General features: G+C 38.6%; 2 protein-coding genes across 3 annotated transcripts; both read left to right on the top strand.

Annotated features, from left to right (window-relative positions):
• The first annotated feature begins 264 nt into the window (after positions 1-264).
• On the top strand, positions 265-1,689 carry LOC131329539 (uncharacterized). The gene has a single exon (XM_058362708.1). It carries the CDS (start codon positions 731-733, stop codon positions 1,313-1,315), a length of 585 nt encoding a protein of 194 aa, XP_058218691.1. The 5' UTR covers positions 265-730; the 3' UTR covers positions 1,316-1,689.
• A 4,138-nt stretch (positions 1,690-5,827) lies between these two features.
• LOC131329071 (ABC transporter B family member 13-like) lies at positions 5,828-15,174 on the top strand. 2 transcript variants are annotated; one of them, XM_058362136.1, is made up of 10 exons: positions 5,828-7,644; positions 8,110-8,164; positions 8,276-8,451; positions 8,667-8,867; positions 9,485-9,744; positions 10,205-10,518; positions 10,935-11,158; positions 11,638-12,418; positions 12,829-13,070; positions 13,716-15,174. In XM_058362136.1, exons 1-10 carry the CDS (start codon positions 7,366-7,368, stop codon positions 14,925-14,927), a joined length of 3,744 nt encoding a protein of 1,247 aa, XP_058218119.1. In that variant the 5' UTR covers positions 5,828-7,365; the 3' UTR covers positions 14,928-15,174. The 2 variants fall into 2 exon arrangements, with proteins under 2 accessions (XP_058218119.1, XP_058218120.1); XM_058362137.1 differs by lacking the exons at positions 5,828-7,644; positions 8,110-8,164 and having other exon boundaries at positions 8,312-8,451; positions 8,719-8,867.
• The last annotated feature ends 703 nt before the right edge of the window (positions 15,175-15,877 follow it).

The raw sequence follows: 15,877 nt of genomic DNA, 5'->3' as shown, positions 1-15,877 counted from the left end.
ATGTATTTGAAAGTACTGGATCTAAGAAGTTTGCACTTCTTTTATTGTCTAGAAAATAAATAATTTGGCAAGAACAAAAAATCTAAGTATAAACTTCTTTTACTTTTTGAAAAGAAAATTTTGAAGGCAATAAAATGTAGGGCACAACTTCACTCTTTCAAAATTGAAAAGTAATCTCGCCAATAATTGCACTCGGTTAACGGCGTTAAGCCCATCTTCTTCACTAATAAATAGAGGGTGCCGATGAAAGATTTTTGTAGAGAAAAAGGTGTCTAGTGATAAAACTCGATAAATGAGGCAGTGTCTTGAAATTTTCCCAACAAGAAATGATAAAGTAAAGTAGCCGTTGGAGTTATCGTCTATTTAAAGACGTCTCGGCCTTACCCAAGAAAGTCACCTTCTGAAAAAGCAGGGTCCCGAAAGATCCTCCATATATCGATACGCAACGCCTTCGTCTCTCTCTATCTCTCTCTCTCTCTCTCTCTCTCCAAGAATCTAACTTTTTTTTTTCTTATCAGAAAGATCTAACCTTGAAGAGGTTTTGTTTATGAATTAAGCTGTTTATATTTACTTTCTAGTGTTTATTAAGTACTTTTAATTCCTCTGTACACAATTTTCTCAGAAAATTTTCAGGCGATTGATCCGTGTTCATTTGAGATCATTGCCCACTAGCTGTTTTTTTACTATTTCTTTCGCTGAAATTTCCATCTAGTTCAATCATTAACCAGTTATGGAAGCAACTCTGTTCAATTCCTCCACAGATAAATCGATTTCTTCATACAAGCAGTTGGGGAATGCTAAGAGAAACAACAATCGGAGTCTCAACTCTTCCAGTTTCCACGGCGGTATCCTCCACGCGCCGCCACTTTCTCTCTCCTACTCGTACCCTCCTCCGCTCTCTGTTTTTCAACAAAATCAGCAGCAGCAGCCACCTCTTCTCCCTCTTCCAATCCCCAAACCAAATAACAACCCTAGGAACCGCGGCATTTCGTGCCCTCCCGTGAACCGGAAGATCAACAACAAGCCGAAGTCCAAAGCGAGGGCGTTTGGCCCGAAAAGAGTTGACGCAGAAAAACAAGTCTCGAAAGCTTCTTCTGCGAGTTTGGTGGTTATTCCGTCGGGCAAGCCGGTGGGACCCGACCCGAATAACCTCCCGAAGGATGCGTACGGGGTTTTTGCTCTCTCTCCTCCGCCGAGTAGCTTGCCTTTGCCGACTTTTTCCCTCAGGCCAAAGCTCCGTTGCAACGCGGAGGCCGCCCCGGGAATCGATGACGGCGCGACTGATAACCTCCGGCGACTTCTTCGACTCCGTTGAGTGATACTAATACTCTGTGTGAACGATGTTTATGGTGTTTTTAAGGGTATTTTTGTGGGTGTAATATTGTGGTCACCGCCTAAGATTTTAAAATGGGGTGCCCAAAGTAAAATGTGTTGGATGGGCTTTGAGGGTAAGATTCTACTTCTTTTTTTTTCCTTTTTTTTTAACCTTTGTACGAATGTAAATGTTTGGATACATCCGATACATGTGAGTTCTACATAGTGTGCGTGAGACTCAGATATATCGGATGATCGGACCGAGACACATATGTGTCCGGTCTATGTTGGGAAAATCCGTCTGTGTCCCAACTAATTTTCCTTTTCTCTTCTCTTCAATAAGAAAAGAAGCAGCTGTTTTACTTCGCTATCAAATCTTTTCAAGAGTACTATTTCTCAACCGTAATCAACCAGTGTTTTGGTGATCTTTGTTTGTAGTTGGAAAATAAACGAACAAGTTGCAGTCTTGGGAGTTTGATTATCCTATTGTTATCTTTAATGGCGAAAAAGATACGGAGTATTTTATTAATCAAATGTAATGACTACAAAAGATTGAAAGGATAAGAGCAAACGGACCCTTGAAATGCTAACAGACCCTTTGGAATTGTGACAAATGAAGAGAAGAGAAAAATGGTTGTTTCTGACTAAATATTAGGGGTGAGTATGGTCCAAATTGATTCGGTTTTACAGTAAATCAAGAATCAAATAAATATCAATGGATTATGAATTTGGAGAACTAAACCAACACACAAAATACATTGAACCAAACCAATCCAAACCATTAAAATACGGTTCGGTTTCAATTTTAAACCATAGTTTGAAGAGGATTAGAGGATAAGTTGTTGGCTGGACAAGATATGAATGCCCTTTAGATTTACCACGTTAGCTTTATATATGGAATAGGAACTGTATAGAAAGTTAGGGTAATTAGTCTTGGTAGTGAATGAATTATAGGAATAGGAACGGAATTGATTATCATGTATAGAAATTTAGGAATTGGACAGGAGAAGTTGACTGATTTGGTGATCCCGTGTGCTTTTTGTTTATAATAAATTAATAACTGTAGGAAATTAGGAATGAGTTGTGATATATAGAAGCTTAGTCTAAATTGTCTTGGCAAGGAAGGAAAACTAAATATTGTAGTGGATTTAAAAGGATCAATAAATTTGGAAAGTAGTTGACTAAGACTCCCATATTTATTGGGTGAATAATAGTTAAATTACATAGACATATAGAACTATAATATATATGTATTATATGGTTCGAATCGGTTTGGAACCATAACCGTGAAACCAAACCATATAATGCGGTTTCTAATTTTTTTAAACTATAACCAAACCATACTACTAAAAAACCAAACCAAACCAAACCTTTCGGCTTGGATTAGTTTGGATTGGATTCGTGGTTTCAAGGATTTTTTGCTCACTCCTACTAAATATCATCAAAAAAATGGACCAATAAAAGTTCATCTTTTCCTTCATTTCTCACTGTTGTTCACCACTTTAAGTTATCAAAACAAGAGGATTTTCTCTTTGGGAAATGATATTGGCATTCTAAAAATTGATACAGGCACTCCAAAAAACAAAGGAAAATAGCTTTGGAGTTACACATAATTTAAAGTGTTTGCATCAATTTTTGAAGTGCCATATCATTTCCCTTTCTCTTTCTGTCCTTTCTCACAATTCAAAGGGATAGTAACCACTGCAAAGAGTCTAACGACCACAACGACGGAACTAGATTAGCTTATACCAGCAAATGTCCATTAATACTAGGAATCGTGGATTGAGTAACCAAATCGATATCCTTCTGTCGGTAACATTCCCATTAGGCCTGAAAGATTAGTTGTCTAATATATTTGGAAGTTGGGAAAGGGAAGAGAAAAGAAGAGAAAATGAGATCGAGAAAGTAAGAGGGAAATAGGGAAATAGTGTATTGTATTCCTTTTGTTTGGTTTTACAAAAAAGAAAAAGAAGGTTGAAGGAAATCTTACCAGAAAACTAAAGAGAAGATAAATTTCTCCTCTCTTTTTTTCCAAAATAAATAAAAAACATTGAAGAGGAATTTTTTTTTTAAATTTATCTCTCTCCTCCTCTTCCCAGATTCCATTCTCTAAGTTACAGTACACATAGGATGGAGCCAATAAGTGGGGGGAGTGACACGGGCGGGCCACCGTGATCCAATCAAAATAACATTATTCTACGGAACACATATTGTTTTGAAGTACAGTATCAATTATGTTAATGGGTGATTAACTTAAAGAAAATGTACTTTTTGGATGTATATAATAGTTAGGGAAAATGACGGTTAAAGACGTGTTTTGATAATTAATACCCGCGGGAAAATGACGGCCCATGACGTGTTTTGATAATTAATACCCGCCAAGGACAAGCTACGAACATTTGTTAATGCTGAAAATGTCATTAGCGGATATTAATTATCAAAACACGTCATTGACTGTCATTTTCCCAAAAAAAGTATGTAGATGGATGATTAACCCAACGCCCTGTACTTGATCCAAATTGAAAGCCCGAATGGTCTAGGGGATTGTCGGGCTTCACGAGGACGATACCATATATTTAGGGGAAAATGACGGCCAAGGACGTGTTTGATAATTAATACCCTCCAAGGACATTTTCAGCATTAACAAATGTACTCAATTGTTCTCAGCATGTCCTTGGCGGGTATTAATTATCAAAACACGTCCTGGGCCGTCATTTTCCCTATATTTAGTCCGATCCAAATACTAACTGTTATGGGCTTTGGTTGGGCTACCAGGGCAACATTTGCCCATCAGGTGTTTGATGTTTGGTCTCAACGGGCTTACATAATGCATACCAACTTGCCAAAAATTGGGAAGTGGGACTAGCTGGCACCCAGCAAGAATTGGAAGTGGGACCAACTTACCAAAAAGGGGTGGTTGAGGTACGAAGTTCTTAGTACTCTCTCCTCCGTATAAAAAAGAATGACAATTTTTAAATTCGTGTCATTTTTCATCGCTTATATCTTTTAATCTATAATGTTTTTCATGAGTTTGAAAATTTTGTATAATAGAACTAATCGAGCATTATCAAACAAGATCCATATTGCATATTTTTTGAGATTCATATTGAAAGATATAAGGAGTTGAAATTGACACAGATATCAAAAATTGATATCCAATTTGGGACTGAGGGAGTATTAAATTCCTAAAATTCATTAATTGGGCAGTTGGGCGGTTTATTACTGTTTGTTGTTAAAGAACTCTACTCTGTGTACTGTTTTACACCTACTGCAGCCACATCTTTCTTTCCTACTTATCCACATACTGTATATTTCTATCGTGTATAATGCTACATACAACAATTCAAACACAACATCTCACATACATGTGGGATCCACACATAGTAGTGTGTGTGAGACCCACATATATGTGAGAGGTTGTGTTTGTGTTGTGTTTGAATTGTTGTGTGAGTAACATTTTTGATTTCCATCACGACTCAAGTTTTTGCCAAGCTTACACGCACTGTATGGACCAATCCAATGTCAACTGGCGGGAGCCGATTAAAGTCGGGGCATAGCCCCACGTGGACTAGCTCATGTACAGGAGTTGATAATAGAGGTTTCGATCGGAGATTTAGGAGGGACAACATCCTAGGCATAAGCATTGATCACCGGGCCAATGCATATATCAATAATGCCAAGTACACAGACACTTGAATATAGACATGTATGGAGTTGTCTGATGCACATGAGTTCTATGCATACCCTCAAAAGTTCACACCAATGAAATTACTCTTACATGCACATAAATCAGCCATAATTTAACTCTTTCATCCTTCACATGAACACGTATTAGGACAAACAGATAGTAGCACTTTTTAATTATTTGGTTCTCTTTTTTTTTTTTTTTGTTCTTTTTCAGTATCGCAGTTAGCAAGATGGTCAGGGGCATTGTATGGCTCTCATTAAGTCACAGGTTCATCTCGAATGAAACATTTTTATCTTTTGGGGGCGGGGCGTTCCAAACACGTTTGGAGGCAAATCTACATAATTTTCGATATTTTTATCAAATCTTACTATAATAACGGTATTTCTTAAAAGTTGGAGTGGGCAGTTGTCCTTGCTCATACCGTGTATTATGTGATTTCTCTTCTTCTTCTCGTAACTTCGATGTCGATGAAGTCAAAAAACGAATACGTCACCGACATCAGCGCTGACGCAACGATAAGAATGAGCTGGCATTTGGGCATAGTATTGCCGGCTCGCAAAAGGTATTAAGAGGCCGCAATATAGTTCCTCCCACTTGCATTTTCCCTTATAGTCTTTCTTTTAACAAACTCAGTTGACAACGACAAGACTTGAATGATATGGCCTCTATGTTTCCAATCTCATAACAGCGGCCCCATGCCTGATTGAGTACTCACAAAACTCTGCATGTGAATGGATTATAATGACAAACCGACCAACCTTTAGGCAGATGCTATGTCATGGAAGCCCAAATGAATAGTCCCCCTTTCACCATTACTCCCAGTCTCCTCCATCATTCGTCCTCAGTCCTTGACTTTGGTTTGGCATGAGCTGGCAATGTCCTGTTGAACTCTCACATGATAATTGAGGGGAATGAAAGCTTGCAGAAACTTCAGTTAGATGAGATGCTGGGTGCAGGGACTGGCTCATCTTACCAAGGTTCTGAATATTGTACCGGACAAAGTATCGGTTTTCCTTATTAGTACAGCATGTGCCAGTACCGGTAAGATACGATTGTCCCTTTCAGATTTAATTACTCGTCAATTTTTTTTTTTTTTGGCATAGCATAAAATTTATTCAAAACAAAAATAAACTTAAAGATATTCAGGTAATGTGAAACGAAATTGCAATTTTAGGATAACGGATTTGCTCAAAATATGGTAGGTATAGGATTCAAATTCTTGACCCAAACTGCATGGAGCCAAAAAAAATTCTTCATGGGGCCAAGTAGGGCACCGCAGAGGAAAGAAAAGAAAAAGAGAGGGAGAATATTATGACTGGTTTTTGAGCTATATAATCGTGATCCTAATACATCATGTATGAGACCCCAGTGAATGATAGATTTAAAGGTTGTATAACACAAAATCAATGGCATTATTGTGTGGTACTAGTAGGATACATCTTATGGGACATTGTAGAAATACTTAGAGATCAAGGGGCAATAAATAACTTTTAGAAACTTAGGAGGGTCTGACACCAAGTAAGTAGTAGGAATAATCATAAAATGAAACGTTACTAGAGAAATTTTTGAAAGTTGGGAGGGGCCATGACCATCTTTGGCCATTAGATTTAGATGGCATTATCCCTGGCTGCTAATTAATTTTCTTATAGAATGGTGTGGCTTGTGGTCTTTTGTGGTCATTTCATCTCAATGAGAAGAATACCCTTACCCTTGTGCATGGGTTTTCTTTCTGCTTGTAGATAGATCATTTTCCTTCCGTCCATATTACACCATACACAAACTTGGTTCAAAATGAATGTGCCACATGCTTTGGGACCACTTCAGTGGTAGGTACAAGTTGGCAAAGCAGCTAGACACTAAGTGTCTGCTGTTTTTCACGCTCTTACAGAGTCGAACCAGCTTTCAATAGTGCTCTACAAACCAGATACCATGGGAGACAGGTTTTTTCTTTTTGTTCTGCTCCTGCTTTGCGGGGCAATAGAATGTTATGGGTAACTGATTCCTTCCGGAAATCCGCTGAGGTCTGAGTCTCTATGGTAATGCACAGGACTCAGGAGCTGTGCCGGTTGCCCCACCCTTTTTGCTATCAAAAAAAGGGGGAAAAAAAACGGAAGAAAGTAAAAATGGGTGAGCCTACAGAGTAAGTTGTCTTAAAATGCGGTGAATAAGTATGCCGACAGCGCCCTCCTATGAGCACCTTACGTTAAAATTTCAAATTTCAGTTAAGAAAACCAACCAGAAACAGCTGCATTTAATGGTGGGAAGTGACTTCCAATCCTCCACAAGCACTCCATGACACAAAAAGTACCTTCTCCACTTTGTATATTCACTTTCTAATTCTTTGCATCAACTCATTCTCTGCAATGGAAGAACTGGAACTTTCCTCTGTGAACAATTCCGAGCCTCCAAAACCGGAGTTGTTATCTTCGGACTCAAATGAAAGTACAAAAGAGACTGTTTCATTCAGAGGACTATTTGTTGCAGCCGACGCGGTGGACTGTTTTTTGATGTTCTTTGGAGGCGTTGGGGCATGCATTCACGGTGCTGCGCTTCCGGTGTTCTTCGTTTTGTTTGGCCGCATGATTGATTCATTGGGACATCTTTCCAAAGACCCACATAGATTGTCTTCGGAAGTCTCCAAGGTGAATTTCTATTTATTGACCATTTTTCTTCTTTTTTCTTTTTATGTTCTCCTACTGCAGCAATTTTTCGTTATTCCATAGTGGAAGATCTTTTCTTTATTGTTAGTATTATTATCAGCAACACTGCAAGATTTTAGTGCTTACTTCAATTTACTTTGTGAAATACAATTGAGTCTATACCTTCAGTTGATGGTGAGAATAGAAGAGGAAAGAAAAGAAATGGGAATCCAATCACTTGTTTTTGGATTAATAATAGAGTTGGGAAATGAAGAAAAATGCTGGATTTTGTTGGTCCAAAATTTTCTCACCCTCTCTCACAAAATCCCCAAGTCTTTCTTTTCTCACCATTCACTGGAGCTGTTAATTTCAACTCTCTGCTCATAGTATTATTCTCTTTTTTCAATTTGCTTTCTTTTCTATTCAAATGTGGTGACATTCAGTTCTTTGTATTCCTCAAAATTCCAGCATGCTCTATACTTGGTTTATCTTGGACTTGTTGTGTTTGCATCAGCATGGATAGGTATGTTGCCGCCTTTTACTTTTGAAATCACTCTTTTCTGTCGATTGCTTTGGTTTCCTTTTCTTGTCATTGGTAGAGTATTAGCAGCTTACAATGACATTCTATTTTTAGGCGTTGCATTTTGGATGCAGACTGGGGAGCGGCAAACTGCTCGTCTACGGTTGAAGTATCTGCAATCAGTGTTAAAGAAGGATATTAGTTTTTTTGATACAGAAGCCAGAGACAAAAACTTAATCTACCACATATCAAGTGATGCAATATTGGTGCAGGATGCCATTGGAGACAAGGTGTGACCATACAAACATATTTTCATGCAGCCTTTTGGCTCTTGTGTCCGTTCATTTCATAGTAAACCACTCACATTGCACCTCATTGTTCTGAATGGATTTTCTCGGCAAAATCTAGTTGTAAATCATCTTCTTCTTCCTAATTTGCCGCCTGCAATTTTAACAAGAGTACTTACTAAATCATCATTGTACTTGACTATTATAATTTGATGCAGATAGGTCATGGTTTGCGATACCTTTCCCAATTCTTTGCTGGTTTTGCAATAGGATTCACTTCGGTATGGCAGCTCACACTAGTCACCTTGGCTGTAGTCCCATTGATAGCTGTTGCAGGAGGGATTTATACTTCTATCATGTCTAGCTTATCAGAAAAAGGTGAGGCTGCTTATGCTCAAGCCGGGAAGGTTGCAGAAGAGGTAATTCATCAGTTATTTAAGTCATTTTTGTTTGCCTCGTTAGAACAGGACTATCTGATTGGAACCATTAATCCAGTAAGGCTGCTGGAAGAGGAAGTCTATTTGGAAAATAGAATTGATATGGGTAATCCACTGCTTAGCTTAGTATTTACAGGTTAGAGTTTCTTACCATAGGACACCATTTTTTGTGTTCATCGAAATGGTCAAAATATTAATTGCCGATCCAATAAAAAAAACTGTCAAAATGTTGATGTGTCCTAATAAATTGAAGTGAAATATTAGCAGAACTGGAAGTTCCAATGTTTCTATCAAAAATTCACCAAAACACACAAACACTACAAAACAAGCCATTGACTTGTTTCAGCATCTATTAGAAAAATCCAACAATTCAGTACCATACATTCCCTCACGTACAAGACATTACAGAAACTTTTTCACTAGCTGACCAAAAACAATTTACCGAAACAAATTTTGATCCTTGCATTAGGAGTGCCAATAGTATGTCAACGTATATGTTACCAATAACATGTGAAACCATAGACACACTGCAAGACTGATTGTTTACTTCATCGAGAGTTAACTAATAGGATGAATATGTTTACTTTTGATTCGAACAGGTTATTTCACAGGTTCGAACTGTATACTCATTTGTGGGAGAGAGCAGATCAATTGAAGCATACTCCAAATCACTTCAAAATGCCCTTAAACTGGGAAAGAAGAGTGGATTTGCAAAAGGACTCGGTGTTGGCTTTACCTACGGTTTGTTGTTCTGTGCCTGGGCATTACTCCTTTGGTATGCTGGTATACTTGTAAGGCATCATGTCACCAACGGTGGCAAAGCATTCACAACAATAATCAATGTCGTCTTCAGTGGATTGTAAGTCCAAACAACACCCCCCACACACCAACCCCCCACCCCCCCCCCCCCCCCCCCCCCAAATGCCTGTTTTTTGAGTATACCTTTTTTTTGAACGGCTTTGAGTATACCTGATAATTAATGGCTTGTTTGAAGCATATGGAATGAAGAGAAAAGGAAGAGAAGGGAAATAGTAGAGAAGTGATTCTTTACCTTGTTGGTTTGCAAGGAGATTTTCTTTTGTTTGATTTTAAGAAGACATGGGCAAGAAACTAGTAAAGAATCTGAGAAATGAGGAAAAGAAGGGAAGTAAGAAAGAACAAGGAAAGAAAATAGGAGAAAAGTAAAACTCTCTTTTCTTACATTTTTCTTCACTTTTTCAACCCATATAAGGAACCTAGAGAAAGGAAGGGAATATAATCGCTTTCCCTTGGGTTCCAAACACAGTGTAACCGATTGAGTCTTTTTGTTGCCTGTGCAGTGCTCTTGGTCAAGCTGCTCCAAGCCTGGCTGCCATAGCCAAAGGTAGGGCTGCTGCTGCAAATATCGTAAGCATGATTGAAGGAGATTCTAACTCTTCTAAAGCATCAAATGAAGGGATTGTATTACCAAAGGTGGTTGGGGATATTGAATTTTCTGATGTGGGTTTTGCTTATCCGTCGCGTCCTAATATGGTATTCAAAGATCTGAGCTTTTCAGTTGAGGCTGGAAAAAGAGTTGCAGTTGTTGGTCCTAGTGGTTCAGGAAAGAGCACTATTATTTCCTTGATTCAACGCTTCTATGAGCCTACTACAGGTGTCTTAAAGCTATCCTTGCAGCCATTTCATTTTCTACCTCCATTTCTTAAGGAAGTACGTAGAATATATTGAGAAAACTACTTACAATAGTGGACATGGTAGTGATGGCGTTGTTTTGGTAGTGTTGCTGATCCGGAAAGGTTTCCATTTTCTCAAATAGTAGATAATAGTTTTGTTTTTTTTTGCAAAATCAACTCATTTTCCTATTACCACAGAAAAGGTTCCAGTTAACTTTTGTTTTCCCTCAGACCAAACATCTGAGAAAATATAGAATACGTTTCCCATATAAACAAACAGAGTGCAGATCTCAAATTTCTCTTTGATCTCAAGTTGCTCAAATTTCTCTTTGATCTTAAAGTAGAATTTTAATAGTTTACAAGAATTTTGTTCTGTGTGTTTTATGAACTGCCATAGGCACAATAATGTTGGACGGACATGAGTTAAGGAATCTGAGGTTAAAATGGTTGAGAGAGCAGATGGGGCTGGTTAGTCAAGAACCAGCACTGTTTTCCACTAGTATTTATGGGAACATTCTGTATGGTAAAGAAGAAGCAGATATGGATCAAATCGTTGAAGCTGCCAAAGCTGCAAATGCACATTCTTTTGTTCAACATTTGCCTGATGATTATCATACTCAGGTAGGTGTTTTTGCTGAGCCTTTCCTGTTTAACAAGACAACAGGATTAATGACTAATTGTTTTTGTTGTCTGGATTTGTTGTAACTTAAGTGCCCGATGTGGAAGACAAGTGGCAGATTTTAGCTTTTTCCACTTTGGTTTTTTTTTTTTTTCCATTGGTTCTGAAAGCTTGATACGTTTGATGGTTGTTTCAGAATCAGTTATCCAGAGCACTTCTCAAAAATTTCTTTGGTTGATGGTTTTTAAAGCATATTTCTACCTTTTAGAAAAGGACCATTGTCACAATGTATCAAATAGACGTCTTCAAATTGCTGAAAACTAATTTTGCTAAAATTCAACAAGCAATGAAAACAAGTGTTCTTTTGTGTTTGCAAAGGTCGTGTCTGAGTAGTGTTCTGCAAACCTCATTTTTTTTAGAACAGAAACACTAGTCTTCAGCACCATCTTGTAGACTGTATGTGACAGTTTGATGGCTTCAGGTTGGAGAGGGGGGAAGTCAGCTCTCTGGAGGGCAGAAACAGAGGATTGCTATCGCAAGAGCGATTTTGAGAAACCCAAAGATTCTACTTCTTGATGAGGCCACAAGTGCTCTTGATGCAGAATCAGAACTCATTGTTCTACAAGCATTGAATACAGTAATGTCCAATCGCACAACGATAGTCATTGCACACAGATTATCTACTATCCGCGATGTAGATTCGATCATTGTCCTGAAAAATGGACAGGTTGTAGAGAGGGGGAGTCATTCGGAGCTGATATCCAAAGGTGGAGAGTATGCAACTCTAGCAGGCTTACAAGTATCAGAACATGCAAAAAGTACAAGTCTTAACAATTCTAATGGAACTTCTAGTTCTCACGAATACCCAGAAAGTGAAGATCATCAGCAGGATTTCAACTCAATCAACATAAAGAAGATGCAACCAAGTGATCATAATGTGGCCTTATCAAAATCTGTTTCACCACCAACAGTTTGGGATTTAGTTAAACTAAATGCACCAGAATGGCCCTATGCAATGCTTGGTTCAGTGGGGGCTATTCTAGCTGGAATGGAAGCTCCTCTTTTTGCCCTTGGAATTACTTATATATTGACTGCATTCTATTCTCCTGATTCCGCCCAAATCAAACAAGAAGTCCAACATGTTTCTCTCATATTCTTGGGTGGTGCACTTATTACTGTCCCTATATATCTTTTGCAGCACTATTACTTTACCTTGATGGGGGAGCGCCTCACTACTCGAGTCCGCTTATCGATGTTCTCAGGTTCTTTTCCAGTAATCTCTCTCTCAAATTCTAGTTTTTTTTTGGATTTTGGATTAGTGGAGCGTAAGGACAAGTGAGGGAGAAGTATTCTTTTATCTTTCTTTTGTGGCAATTTTCGAGACTTATTTGTTTGATAGTCTCGGAAAAGAACCCAGTTTTGAGAAAACATCCAAAAGGCGTTTCCATATTCTTGATTTCATTTCAGCTCCTCGATGAATAGGATACAAAAGCTATTAAGTGTTCAAAGCATTTTTCTGAAAGAGTTGTGCAAAATTGACTCTAGAAACTACAACCACGAAACACAGCCTTTTTTAACCCTCCACAAATCCAAGAACCAAATGCACATGTATATGCTATCTTCTTTGTATTTTTAGTTATCCTGAGACTTTGTGTTTTGTTTTGATTTGTAGCTATCCTTGGCAATGAGGTTGGGTGGTTTGATTTGGATGAGAATAGAACTGGCTCTCTGGTATCAAAGTTAGCAGCAGATGCGGCGTTAGTACGAAGTGCACTAGCTGACCGCTTATCGACTATTGTACAGAATATTGCACTAACTGTCGCTGCATTTGGAATCGCATTTACTCTAAGTTGGCGCCTAGCATCTGTTATTATTGCCACCTTTCCACTACTTGTTGGAGCCTCCATAGCTGAGGTAAAAGTCAAAAAATCATGATCCAAATCATAAATACCGGTGCTCCATTGAAATACTATGCAACTTACGCAAATAATCATCCTCTCTCCTTATCTTTTTATCGGGAGAAATGTACGAGGACTAAAGGAAAACCTTATATTTGTCAGAGAATATAATAAGCTAGAACCAGATGAAATTGGCAAGGAGAAGAAAAAACAGATTAATAAGTCATTAATTTTTCTTTGTCACCGCCAAGTCCCGTTTATTCCAAGATCTTTTACTCTGACTTTTTATTTATCCCTTTCACCAGAATTTGTACTTTTATATTACACAGGCCTGCCAGTTGCAACTAGGCCTTTAAAGTTTGATTTTTGATCCTCCATTAGTCACCTACCTCAAGATGTTCAATCATTTTGATATTGAGCAGAAATGAACATTTATGCTCGTTTATGTTTTTCCAGTAAGCCTCGTACGCTCCCAAATTCTTTTGTCATTTCCTTGATGTTTCTACGTATTTGTTTGAAAGCTAGCCAAAACAATCTAATGACACAAAACTTTTGATCTTTGATGAAAACCTCATGATACTTAACATGTAGTAGTATTCTAGTTCACCAACATCGAAATGTACCCGTTCATATTCTTCCTCTCTTTTTTCTTTCTCTGCAGCAACTATTTCTTAAGGGTTTTGGAGGAGATTATACCAAAGCCTATTCCAGAGCTACTGCTGTGGCACATGAAGCCATTTCCAATATTCGCACTGTTGCAGCATTTGCTGCTGAAGAAAAGGTCTCAATCCAATTTGTCTCTGAACTAAACCGACCAAACAAGCAAGCACTTTTGCGCGGACACATATCAGGTTTTGGATACGGCATTTCACAGTTTTTTGCATTCTGTTCTTATGCTCTCGGCCTTTGGTATGCTTCAATTTTGATCAAGCAACAAGACTCTAACTTCGGAGACATCATTAAGGCTTTCATGGTTTTGATAATTACTGCTCTTTCAGTAGCAGAAACGCTCGCTCTTGCACCTGACATTGTGAAGGGATCACAATCACTTGTTTCAGTTTTCGATATTCTCCAAAGGAAAACTGCGATAAACCCTAATGATCCCGTGTCAAAAGTTGTCAATGAAATCAAGGGAGATATAGAATTCAGAAATGTGGGTTTTTATTACCCTTCAAGGCCTGAGGTGATCATTTTCAAGAACTTGAATTTACAAGTTTTAGCAGGAAAGAGCCTAGCAATAGTAGGCCAAAGCGGGTCCGGTAAGAGCACTGTGATTCAACTAGTCATGAGATTCTATGATCCCATTTCAGGGTCAGTTTTGATCGATGGATGTGATATCAAAAACTTAAATTTGAAATCATTGAGGCAGAAGATCGGTCTGGTCCAGCAGGAACCAGCATTGTTTTCGACGACAGTCTACGAAAACATAAAGTATGCAAACGGAAATGCTTCAGAAATCGAGGTAATGAAGGCAGCTAAAGCGGCAAACGCTCACGGCTTCATAAGCAGAATGCCTGAAGGCTACCAATCTCAAGTGGGTGACAAGGGGATTCAGTTGTCTGGTGGGCAGAAACAAAGGGTGGCTATTGCCCGAGCGATTTTAAAAGACCCGTCGATCCTGCTTTTGGATGAAGCCACAAGTGCATTAGACTCAGCAGCGGAGAAACAGGTCCAAGGGGCTCTTGATGGGCTTATGGAAGGCCGGACCACGATCATGGTAGCCCACCGCTTGTCAACAATATGTGATGCAGATTGTATCGCTGTGCTGCAGCATGGGGTGGTGGTGGAGAGTGGTAGCCACATCCAGCTTATGAGTAGACAGGAGAGTGTATACAAACAATTGGTTAATCTACAACAAGAGAAAGACATATAAGTTCATGTTTAGTTGGTGTTTGGGATGTGTACAAACCACTTAACATAAAGTTGGTAAGCCTATTAAGGAAAGGTTGCAAGTTGAGTACTACAAATTTTTGCAAAATATTTTCAATAGAGTCGAGTGAACTGATCGACATGTTTAACTAGCACCGCCTAACTCAAGCCGAGCCTTGTTAGACATGTTTGGATAGTGATATAAAACTTCATAATGCTGGGGAATAAAGTGAAAACGAGTTACAGTTCAAGCGGTAAGTGTAAATTTACCCCCTCCTCTTTTCTAGTATTGTTCTTAACAAACAGTGCCTAACATGGCCTGTCATTGTCCATCACAAGCTTCCAGAGTCCAGGCCTGGTTTTGGGCCTCAATGGTGCATGACAAACTTTGAAGTATTATTTGTTTCTCTATCGATGAAGATCACACTCTTTTAACAACTTTATATAGGGAGTGCTTGAACATGGGAAAAGTTCGGAGTCGAGGGATTTCAATTGATCATATTAGTATAATGTGCCCACATCGGTGATGAATGTGATGGTCATCTTCTCTTGTTAGTCCAGATATTCTTCCCTTAATCGTGCTAGAAATATCAGATGAGGCTTGCTTATGGGAGCCAGAATTATGAGCTCAGGCTTCTCTCCGAGAATCTGGGTTTGATCTTTCAATGAGAGCAGCAATTTACCACATCTAAGGTGGAAGAGATAACAGAGAATAAAGAATGGTATCAGTCTATTAGAGACACAGGTGACAATACTTCCGAACGTTTCGCTGAAGAGGTTTTGTAAAACAAGTAGAAAAAGTTTCTAGGGCTTTGAATCCGGTTTTCCCATCATAACTTGATTTTGCTGGTTAAGAACTATACATTCAAATCAATTCAAGTTATTCCCGAATAACCGATTGGCATAGACCATCTTCGCGTAGTACAAGTCGTCTTACTAGCACGAGCCGTATCT

Source organism: Rhododendron vialii, chromosome 6a (assembly GCF_030253575.1).
Source record: "Rhododendron vialii isolate Sample 1 chromosome 6a, ASM3025357v1".
Classification (NCBI taxonomy): domain Eukaryota; kingdom Viridiplantae; phylum Streptophyta; class Magnoliopsida; order Ericales; family Ericaceae; genus Rhododendron; species Rhododendron vialii.
The sequence above is the reverse complement of the archived record's forward strand: the minus strand, read 5'-3'. Positions and strand labels throughout refer to the sequence as shown.